The sequence below is a fragment of the Oncorhynchus keta genome, chromosome 3 (genome assembly GCF_023373465.1).
Source record: "Oncorhynchus keta strain PuntledgeMale-10-30-2019 chromosome 3, Oket_V2, whole genome shotgun sequence".
NCBI classification, from domain to species: Eukaryota; Metazoa; Chordata; class Actinopteri; order Salmoniformes; family Salmonidae; genus Oncorhynchus; species Oncorhynchus keta.
This window is the reverse complement of record NC_068423.1, coordinates 24,588,077-24,599,770: the sequence shown is the minus strand read 5'-3', so window position 1 is coordinate 24,599,770 and position 11,694 is coordinate 24,588,077. Positions and strand designations below refer to the sequence as shown.

General features: G+C 41.5%; 1 protein-coding gene across 1 annotated transcript; it reads left to right on the top strand.

The window, feature by feature from the left end:
• Window positions 1–3,977: 3,977 nt before the first annotated feature.
• LOC127913582 (glucagon-like peptide 2 receptor) lies at window positions 3,978–10,188 on the top strand. The gene is made up of 5 exons (XM_052485893.1): window positions 3,978–4,845; window positions 4,935–5,073; window positions 5,333–5,374; window positions 5,471–5,659; window positions 10,183–10,188. The coding sequence occupies exons 1-5, from the start codon at window positions 4,787–4,789 to the stop codon at window positions 10,186–10,188; spliced, it is 435 nt and encodes a 144-aa protein (XP_052341853.1). The 5' UTR covers window positions 3,978–4,786.
• The last annotated feature ends 1,506 nt before the right edge of the window (window positions 10,189–11,694 follow it).

Here is an 11,694-nt window from a genome sequence, read left to right as displayed (position 1 = left end):
GTATATAGTTAAGACAGTGTAATGTATATATTTAACAAGGCAGTGTAATGTATATATTTAACAAGGCAGTGTAATGTATATATTTAAGGCAGTGTAATGTATATATTTAACAAGGCAGTGTAATGTATATATTTAACAAGGCAGTGTAATGTATATATTTAACAAGGCAGTGTAATGTATATATTTAACAAGGCAGTGTAATGTATATATTTAATGTATATATTTAACAAGGCAGTGTAATGTATATATTTAACAAGGCAGTGTAATGTATATATTTAACAAGGCAGTGTAATGTATATATTTAACAAGGCAGTGTAATGTATATATTTAACAAGGCAGTGTAATGTATATATTTAACAAGGCAGTGTAATGTATATATTTAACAAGGCAGTGTAATGTATATATTTAACAAGGCAGTGTAATGTATATATTTAACAAGGCAGTGTAATGTATATATTTAACAAGGCAGTGTAATGTATATATTTGTAATGTATATATTTAACAAGGCAGTGTAATGTATATATTTAACAAGGCAGTGTAATGTATATAGTTAACAAGGCAGTGTAATGTATATATTTAACAAGGCAGTGTAATGTATATATTTAACAAGGCAGTGTAATGTATATATTTAACAAGGCAGTGTAATGTATATATTTAACAAGGCAGTGTAATGTATATATTTAACAAGACAGTGTAATGTATATATTTAACAAGGCAGTGTAATGTATATATTTAACAAGGCAGTGTAATGTATATATTTAACAAGGCAGTGTAATGTATATATTTAACAAGGCAGTGTAATGTGTATATTTAACAAGGCAGTGTAATGTATATAGTTAAGACAGTGTAATGTATATATTTAACAAGGCAGTGTAATGTATTAGTTAAGGCAGTGTAATGTATATAGTTAAGGCAGTGTAATGTATATATTTAACAAGACAGTGTAATGTATATATTTAACAAGGCAGTGTAATGTATATATTTAACAAGGCAGTGTAATGTATATATTTAACAAGGCAGTGTAATGTATATATTTAACAAGGCAGTGTAATGTATATATTTAACAAGGCAGTGTCATTTCTAATATTGAATAGTCTCTGTAATCCTGTAGATAAGGTGGTAATGTATATATTTAACAAGGATGTCCATGGATATTTTAACAAGCCTGTAACTACTGTATATGGCTCCTGGTGGTAATGCCATCTTTCCACACAGTCTAATCTTCACCGCCGTTCACAAGAGACAGGCTGTATATATTTAACAAGAGATACATGCTCATTGGCTGGGGTCAGGTTCTAATGTTTCAAAGACATGTTCATTGGCTAGGTTAAGGCTCTAATGAAGATAGATTAACAACTACGGCAACAAAATACTCTTTGTTCTTCCTAAAGGTACTCCATTCGTGTTTGTGGTGCCATGGACAGTTACCAAAGTTTTATTTGAAAATGAAGGGTAAGTATTTTGGGAGCATTTCCTCTCATTTCAACACTTCTGATCATATTTCTGTCTTTCAGTAGTGATCTGTGTACTTACCCAATACGTCTATGCTATAAGCTGATACTCTAGGCCTAAATCTGGTTTGAAAATCTTCTGTCCTAAGGTGCTGGGCCAATCAGGATAGATGGATCTGGTGGATAATAAGAGGTCCGATCACTGTATCTGTGTTGGTGAGTAGCAGCCAACCAGGGCCGTGCACGGACCTTGGAGAGAAAGGTGTAATGTGAAATAAACCCCCCAATGTATTCTTAACAAAAAATGTAAAAACAACAGTGTACAACTGTTGACTTAATTTTCTTACATTCAAAGCTAATTAAGCCAAATGAGTGTGTATATATACAGTACCAGTAAAAAGTTTGGACACAGCTACTCATGCAAGGGTTTTTTTTTACTAATTTCTATATTGTAGAATAATAGTGAAGATATCAAAACTATGAAATAACACATATGGAATCATGTAGTAACAAAAACAGTATTAAACAAATTGATTCTTCAAAGTAGCCACCCTATGCCTTGATGACAGCTTTGCACACTCTTGGCATTCTCTTATCCAGCTAAAGCTGGAATGCTTTTCCAACAGTCTTGAAGGAGTTCCCACATATGCTGAGCACTTGTTGGCTGCTTTTCCATCACTCTGCAGTCCAACTCATCCCAAACCATCTCAGTTGGATTTAGGTCTGGTGATTTTGGGGACCAGCTCATCTGACAGCCTGGAGGTGTGTTGGGTCATGGTCCTGTTGAAAAACAAATGATAGTCCCACTAACCGCAAACCAGATGGGATGGCATATCGTTGGATAATGCTGTTGTAGCCATGCTGGTTAAGTGTGCCTTGAATTCTAAATAAATCACTGACAGTGTCACCAGCAAAGCATCCCCACACCATCACACCTCCTCCTCCATGCTTCACGGTGGGAACCACACATGCGGAGATCATCCGTTTACCCATCCGTTTACTCTGCATCTCACAAAGCCACCCCGGTTGGAACCAAAAATCTCAAATTTGGACTCATCAGACCAAAGGACAGATTTCCACCGGTCTAATGTCCATTGCACATGTTTCTTGATATGAACACAGAGGAACTTCAAACTTTCCACCTTCTCCACTACTGTCTCGTCAATGTGGATATGGGGGTGCTCCCTTTGCTTTTTCCTGAAGTCCATGATCATCTCTTTTGTTTTGCTGACATTGAATGAGAGGTTATTTTTCTGGCACCACACTCCGCGGGCCCTCACCTCCTCCTTTAGTTCAGTTACCTTAGCTTTCTTGGGAACAGGAGCAATGGTGTCCACCTTGATGCATTTGGGGACAGCATACTGGGATAGGGGTTGATTGGATATGTCCATAAACACACCAACCAGCTGGTCTGCGCGTGCTCTGAGGACTGGGATGCCATCTTGGCCGGGATCATTGCGAGGGTTAACAAGTTTAAATGTTTTACTCATGTTGGCCACGGAGAAGGAGAGCCCACAGTCTTTGGTAGTGGCCGTGTCAGGGGCACTGTATTGTCCTCAAAGCGCGCAAAGAAGTTGTTTAATTTGTCTGGGAGCAAGATGTCGATCTCCGCAACTGGGCTGGTTTTATTTTTGTCATCCGTGATTGTCTGTAGACCCTGCCACATGCGTCTCTTGTTTGAGCCGTTGAATTGCGACTCCACTTTGTCTCTATACTGACGCTTTGCTTGTTTGATTGGCTTACGGAGGGAATAACTACACTGTTTGTATTCGGCCATGTTTCCAGTCTACTTGCCATGATTAAATGCCATGGTACCATGATTAAATGCTATGGTACCTGCTTTCAGTTTTGCGCGAATGCTGTCATCAATCCACGATTTCTAGTTAGGGAAGGTTTGACTGACCAGGTGAATCCAGGTGAAAGCAATGATCCCTTATTAATGTCACTTGTTAAATCCACTTCAATCAGCGTAGATGAAGGGGAGGAGACAGGTTAAAGAAGGACTTTTAATCCTTGAGACAATTGACATATGGATTTTGTATGTGTGCCATTCAGATTGTCAATGGGCAAGACAAAATACTGAAGTGCCTTTGAACGGGGTACAGTAGTAGGTGCCAGGTGTACAGGTGTCAAGAACTGCAACACTGCTGGGTTTTTCAAGAATGGTCCACCGCCCAAAGGAAATACAGCCATCTTGACACAACTGTGGGAAGCATTGGAGTCAACATGAGCCAGCATCCCCGTGGAACCCATTCAACACCTTGTATTTTCCATGTCCCAACAAACTGACGCTGTCCTATGAGCAACTACATATCAGGAAGGTGTTCCTAATGTTTGGTATACTCAGTGTATTGATTCGTTTTCATTATTATTATTAATATATATATATATATATATATATATATATATATATATATATATATATATATATTAGCATAGGCCTTTATTTTCTGCAAAACCCCATTGCAAGCAAGCTTATAGCCTTCTGCTCAAAGAGAGAGCAAATAGGGGAGGGGCTATCAGCTGATAACGAATGTAGATTATGTGAATCAGATTGTTTCAACAGGATAGCTAACTAACTAGTCTTTACCTGTGGTTGAAGTTTATCCTGCTGCTGACATCTGCGTCTTAGGCCTACTAACAAATTGAAGCCTTCCATGTTCCTGACCGTGAGATGACCAACGCAACTCAAAAGGGATCCGCTTCGACACTACGGTTTGGCTCCGGTAGCTTCTCCAGGACGAGTGCAATGCGTGTGCTCGTCTATGGGCTGGGGAGGGGGACTGATACCTAACAACGTAACACAATGATAAATCATCCATCAAACCATATAGACTGACACACTGGGGGCATCAGTTCTCCTCAGCGTTCCAGTGATTTCTCACTGATTTCACACTGATTTTGGGATGTCTGTAAGATCAGTAGTTAGTAGAGACAAAGTGTAGATCAGTAGTTAGTAGAGACAAAGTGTAGATCAGTAGTCAGTAGAGACCAAGTGTAGATCAGTAGTCAGTAGAGACAAAGTGTAGATCAGTAGTCAGTAGAGACAAAGTGTAGATCAGTAGTCAGTAGAGACCAAGTGTAGATTAGTAGTCAGTAGAGACCAAGTGACATAGACTTCAGCCAGAGTAGTGGTTGTCATATGTGGTCGTCAGCATATCTATAGGGCAGAATGGTTAGGGTGCACTGATGACAATAACATGGGGTTTCTGTTCTTTAAAGACACCGTTTTGACACACCAGACTAAAAACCTGGACATGTCTTACTGTTTTACAGAAACGTTTTTTAATTGATTTGTGTTGCAGGTCATTTTCTACATATTCATCAAAATACTAATGCTGCTGCTCTCAAAGTTAAAAGCAGACCAAGTGAGATTCACAGACTACAGATACAGGTACTGTTTCTCAAAAGGGTGACTGATCTGTTACAGGAGTAAAACCCCAGTACTGTCTGAATGCCGTAACGCCTTTCCTTTCCTCTAAGCTTGGCCAGGGCTACACTAGTCCTGATCCCTTTACTGGGAATCCACGAGGTGGTTTTCACTCTCCTGATTGACGAGTGTGTGGAGGGAAACACCCGCTATGCCAGGAACGTCATCAACCTCACCCTCAGCTCCTTCCAGGTGAGAGCTAAGAACAATGGCCGCATGTCACAACAAGAACAATGGCCGCATGTCACAACAAGAACAATGGCCGCATGTCACAACAAGAACAATGTTTTGTTATGTTTCCATTGATTTATGTTCCTGTTGTGGATAGAAAAGAAAGCACCCAGATCCCATTGAGAACAACATTTAGTGGGATAAATTAGTCCTGATAAAAAAATGCATTGGAAAATGAGCCAGTAGAGTAATGCCAATCACTGTCATACCTCTCTCTCAGGGATTCTTGGTTTCTGTGCTGTACTGCTTCGCCAATGGAGAGGTAGCTATCCACAAACTATCAGTTAAATGTATAGCAGTCTTAAGTGTTGGGAAATAATAAATAAATTAAACACCAACATAAATCTATTTTCTCCAGTTCCAGGCGGAGCTGAAGAAGCACTGGAAGCTCTTCCGGTTTACAAACCCCTTCCAGGTCACACCCTGTATTCACTACCGGGATGCGCCCCTCAAACACCTGTGGAAGTGCTCCAGAGGCCGACGCTCCCATCAAAACAAATCATATGAGGAGGAGGGTGGGCCTGCCACACACTCACACCTGCTGCAGGTGGCCTGGCAGGGGGACGGAGGAGGGGGAGAAGGAGGGGCGGTGGCAGGGTGGAGAGGAAGGGGGAGAGAAATGGGAGGATTGGAGTTCCACACCAGGAAGAGTTTGTCAGGTAGTGACGGAGAGATGACGCTGGGAGAGACCATGGAGGAGATACTGGAGGAGAGCGAGTTCTGACCTCCTTTTCTCTCCAGACTGCTATGAACTGTTACGGGGCCTCGTTACCTTATCAAATCAAAAAATCTAATGTATTTATATAGCCCTTCGTACATCAGCTGATAACTCAAAGTGCTGTACAGAAACCCAGCCTAAAACCCCAAACAGCAAGCAATGCAGGTGTTGACGCACCTTGGCTAGGAAAAACTCCCTAGAAAGGCCAAAACCTAGGAAGAAACCTAGAGAGGAACCAGGCTATGGGGGGTGGCCAGTCCTCTTCTGGCTGTGCCGGGTGGAGATTATAACAGAACATGGCCAAGATGTTCAAATGTTCATAAATGACCAGCATGGTCAAATAATAGGTCTGGGACAGGTAACACGTCCAGTGAACAGGTCAGGATTCCATAGCCGCAGGCAGAACAGTTGAAACTGGAGCAGCAGCACAGCCAGGTGAACTGAGGACAGCAAGGAGTCATCATGCCAGATAGTCCTGAGGCATGGTCCTAGGAACGGCATGAGCCAGTGACTCAGCCCCTGTAATATGGTTAGAGGCAGAGAATCCCCGTGGAAAGAGGGGAACCGGCCAGGCAGAGACAGCAAGGGCTGTTCGTTGCTCCAGAGCCTTTCCGTTCACCTTCACATTCCTGGGCCAGACTACACTCAATCATATGACCCACTGAAGAGATGAGGCTTCAGTAAAGACTTCAAGGTTGAGACCGAGTTTGCGTCTCTCACATGGGTAGGCAGACCATTCCATAAAAATTGAGCTCTATACGAGAAAGCCCTGCCTCCAGCTGTTTGCTTAGAAATTCTAGGGACAATTAGGAGGCCTGCGTCTTGTGACCGTAGCGTATGTGTAGATATGTACGGCAGGACCAAATCAGAGAGATAGGTAGGAGCAAGCCCATGTAATGCTTTGTAGGTTAGCAGTAAAACTTTGAAATCAGCCCTTGCCTTGACAAGAAGCCAGTGTAGGGAGGCTAGCACTGGAGTAATATGATCAAATTTTTTGGTTCTAGTCGGGATTCTAGCAGCCGTATTTAGCACTAACTGAAGTTTATTTAGTGCTTTATCTGGGTTGCCGGAAAGTAGAGCACTGCAGTAGTCTAACCTAGAAGTAACAAAAGCATGGATTAATTTTTCTGCATAATTTTTGGACAGAAAGTTTCTGATTTTTGCAATGTTACGTAGATGGAAAAAAGCTGTCCTTGAAACAGTCGTGATATGTTCGTCAAAAGAGAGATCAGGGTCCAGAGTAACGCCGAGGTCCTTCACAGTTTTATTTGAGACAACTGTACAACCATTAAGATTAATTGTCAGATTCAACAGAAGATCTCTTTGTTTCTTGGGACCTAGAACAAGCATCTCTGTTTTGTCCGAATTTAAAAGTAGAACGTTTGTAGCCATCCACTTCCTTATGTCTGAAACACATGCTTCTAGCGAGGGCAATTTTGGTGCTTCACCATATTTCATTGAAATGTACAGCTGTGTGTCATCCGCATAGCTGTGAAAGTTAATATTATGTTTTCGAATGACATCCCCAAGAGGTAAAATATATAGTGAAAACAATAGTGGTCCTAAAACGGAACCTTGACGAACACCGACATTTACAGTTGATTTGTCAGACGACAAGCCATTCTCAGAGACACTTGGCTTGAGTGTATTTCTTGATCCCAGGTCCTGGCAGAGTTGTGCAGACTCAGGACAACTGATCTTTGAAGGAATATGCAGATTTAAAGAGGAGTCCGTAATTTGCTTTCGAATAATCATGATATTTTCCTCAAAGAAGTTTATGAATTTATTACTGCTGAAGTGAAAGTCATCCTCACTTGGGGAATGCTGCTTTTTAGTTAGCTTTGTGACAGTATCAACAATACATTTTGGATTGTTCTTATTTTCCTCAATTAAGTTGGAAAAATAGGATGATCGAGCAGCAGTAAGGGCCTTTGATACTGCACGGTACTGTCTTTCCAAGCTCGTCGGGAGACTTCCAGTTTGGTGTGGCGCCATTTCCGTTCCAATTTTCTGGAAGCTTGCTTCAGAGCTCGGGTATTTTCTGTATACCAGGGAGCTAGTTTCTTATGAGAAATGTTTTTAGTTTTTAGGGGTGCAACTGCATCTAGGGTATTGCGCAAGTTTAAATTGAGCTCCTCAGTTAGGTGGTTAACTGATATATGTCCTCTGATGTCCTTGGGTAGGCAGAGGGAGTCTGGAAGGGCATCAAGGAATCTTTCTATTGTCTGTGAATTTATAGCACGACTTTTGATACTCGTTGGTTGGGGTCTGAGCAGATTATTTGTTGCAAATGCAAACGTAATAAAATGGTGGTCCTATTGTCCAGGATTATGAGGAAAAACATTATGATCCACAACATTTATTCCATGGGACAAAACTAGGTCCAGAGTATGACTGTGACAGTGAGTCGGTCCAGAGACATGTTGGATAAAACCCACTGAGTCGATGGTGGCTCCGAAAGCCTTTTGGAGTGGGTCTGTGGACTTTTCCATGTGAATATTAAAGTCACCAAAATTATAATAGTATCTGCTATGACAAGGTCTGATAGGAATTCAGGGAACTCAGTGAGAAACACTGTATAACAGTAGCTATAAAAAGTGATTGAGTAGGCTGCATAGATTTCATGACTAGAAGCTCAAAAGACGAAAACGTCATTTTTTTTTTTGTAAATTGAAATTTGCTATCGTAAATGTTAGCAACACCTCCGCCTATGCGGGATGCACTAGTGTAACCAGAAGGTGAGGCCTCATTTAACACAGTAAATTCATCAGGCTTAAGCCATGTTTCAGTCAGGCCAATCACATCAAGATTATGATCAGTGATTAGTTCATTGACTATAATTGCCTTTGACGTAAGGGATCTAGCATTAAGTAGCCCTATTTTGAGATGTGAGGTATCACAATCTCTTTCAATAATGACAGGAATGGAGGAGGTGTTTATCCTAGTGAGATTGTTAAGGTGAACACCGCCATGTTTAGTTTTGACCAACCCAGGTCGAGGCACAGACAGGGTCTCAATGGGGATAGCTATAATAATAATATAATATATGCCATTTAGCTGACGCTATCCAAAGCTTACAGTCATGTGTGCATACATTCTACGTATGGTGGTCAATCGAACCCACTACCCTGGCTAAAGCGCCATGCTCTACCAACTGAGCCACAGAAGGACCGCGAGCTGACTGACTGTGCTAGTGGCAGACTCCACTGCTGGCAGGCTGGCTAACACCCTATTTCGTTGTGGAGCTGGAGGAGTTAGAGCCCTGTCTATGTTGATAGATAAGATGAGAGTACCCCTCCAGCTAGGAGGGCGTCCATCACTCCTCAGCAGGCCAGGCTTGGTCCTGTTTGTGGGTGAGTCCCAGAAAGAGGGCCAATTATCTACAAAGTCTATCTTTTGGAAGGGGCAGAAAACAGTTTTCAACCAGCGATTGAGTTGTGAGACTCTGCTGTAGAGCTCATCACACCCCCTAACTGGGAGGGGGACAGAGACAATTACTCGATGCCGACACATCTTTCTAGCTGATTTACACGCTGAAGCTATGTTGCACTTGGTGACCTCTGACTGTTTCATCCTAACATCGTTGGTGCCGACATGGATAACAATATCTCTATACTCTCTACACTCGCCAGTTTTAGCTTTAGCCAGCACCATCTTCAGATTAGCCTTAACGTTGGTAGATGGAGTCATTCCTATATGATACAAGTCCTTTGACAGACAACGGTCTCATCTTGCGTATAACAATGATGTTGTATCTTTGTACAGATTATTTGTATGGTACCTTGTGTATCATTGTGTATGTGAGCAATGTTCAAGGATGTAAATGCTAAATCATAAAACACACACAGTACCAGGCAAAAGTGTTTCTTTATTTGTACTATTTTCTACACTGTATAATAAAAAATGAAGACATCAAACCTATGAAATAACACATATGAAATCATGTAGTAACCCCAAAAAGTTTTAAACAAATCAAAATATATTTTAGATTTTAGATTCTTCAAAGTCACCACCCTTTGCCTTGATGACAACTTTGCACATTCTTGGATTTCTCTCAACCAGCTTCACCTGGATGCTTTTCCAACAGTCTTGAAGGAGTTCCCACATATGTGACCGACCACCTTGATTCGGTCTTATGTAGCAAAATTTTACATATGATAAAAGCAGAGACACAGAGCTACAAAGTGGTTTATCATACACTGCATTTGAGGAACAATGGGGAAGTAATTCTGCTTTGAAAGTTGACAAACTTGTAACCTCACTTTTGAGAAAATGGCCTTTAAATGTTTTGGTAACTACTGGAGAGCTCTTCTTTGTCTACCCTCATTCAGCATCATTCACACCCTCTTAAGCTTTAGACCCCAACCAAACTCTGACCATTTAACTCATCCTAGCAGAGTTGGTTAGGATGTTTTCATGTTACCCAGAGCATTGGTGACTGTAACTATGCTGCTGGTAACAATTTAATTAAGTTTATTTGCCAACGTTTCCTGACACTGGCCATATTGAACGGGTGTTGAGCGTTCTTAAATTCATCAGTTATTCGGCGCTCTGGCACACTCAGATGAGAGTGCTCTGGAATCGGAGTAGATGGCCAGACTGAATTTACGAACGCACCCAAAATGGTTAATTGTATAGTGGGGTCTTCCGTTAAGACATGTAGCTAGCTAGCTACATCCAATACCCCACACATTGTTTTGCTAGCTAGCTAATCCCAACTCATGACGTTACCACCCTGCATGAATTTGCAGGTAGCTAACCAACCAGGTTCAATGTTAGCTATCTAACATTAGGCTATAACTAGCCAAGCAAATAGCTCTGAGATACGAATAATAAGATCATACACGTAACGTTGGCTAGCGAGCCAGCCAGCTAACGTTATCTAGCTAACAGTACACTTTAACTTGAAACGAAACCACTTTCTTTTAAAATTAGAAACATGTAATATCTGAAAATGTAGCTAGACTATCTTACTCATATACATCATGGATGGACGTGACTCCTGGCACGGATACCATGGGTGCCTTTACTTTGAATATGTAATCTTGAGACAGGTGTTTTTTCTCCATGTCCTTAGCTATCAAACTCGAATCCCACTGATTTCAAAACTCGGTCCTCCAGAAAGTGGACAACAACTGCAGTTATACGACGCAATACATAAAAAAAACCTGCGTTAGACGGGATTACCTACACATACTGACCAGCTCAAATAGACAGAAGCTATATGTCAAACCAATCCAAACTCATCTCTCGGCATGTCCAGCCCACTCATTATCTCAGCCAGTCATTGCTAGTGGGAAGGTTGCTGCTTTTTTCTGTGGCTAAACCAACTAGGCTAGTAATTTAAGAATTTTATGCATATTTACAGATGGCATTGTTATTAAGGCACATGAAAGTTCACTGTTCGAGAAGGCATTTCTACCTTGATAAAAAAAGAAAAGTTTACGTTCAAACGGCTCTCCTGTGAAGTAGTGGCCATATTTTCCTGAAACGAGTCACATATGCTGAGCACTTGTTGGCTGCTTTTACTTCACTCTGCGGTCCAACTCATCCCAAACCATCTCCATTGGGTTGAGGTCAGGGGATTCTGGAGGCCAGGTCATCTGATGCAGCACTCCATCACTCTCCTTCTTAGTCAAATAGCCCTTACACAGCCTGGAGGTGTAATGGGTCATTGTTGAAAAACAAATGATAGTCCCACTAAGCGCAAACCAGATGGGATGGCATATCGCTGCAGAATGCTGTGGTCGCCATGCTGGTTAAGTGTGCCTTGAATTCCAAATAAATCAGTGACCATGTCACCAGCAAAGTACCCCCTCACCATCACACCACCTCCTCTTCCATGCTTCACGGGGGGAACCACA

What these genes read in the sequence shown, in the direction of transcription:
- LOC127913582 (XM_052485893.1), top strand. Translation starts at nt 4,787, where the DNA reads ATGCTGCTGCTCTCAAAGTTAAAAGCAGACCAAGTGAGATTCACAGAC. An exon ending in TTCACAGACTACAGATACAG is followed by an intron (nt 4,846 to 4,934) that starts GTACTGTTTCTC and finishes CTTTCCTCTAAG; the next exon opens with CTTGGCCAGGGCTACACTAG. An exon ending in TCACCCTCAGCTCCTTCCAG is followed by an intron (nt 5,074 to 5,332) that starts GTGAGAGCTAAG and finishes CCTCTCTCTCAG; the next exon opens with GGATTCTTGGTTTCTGTGCT.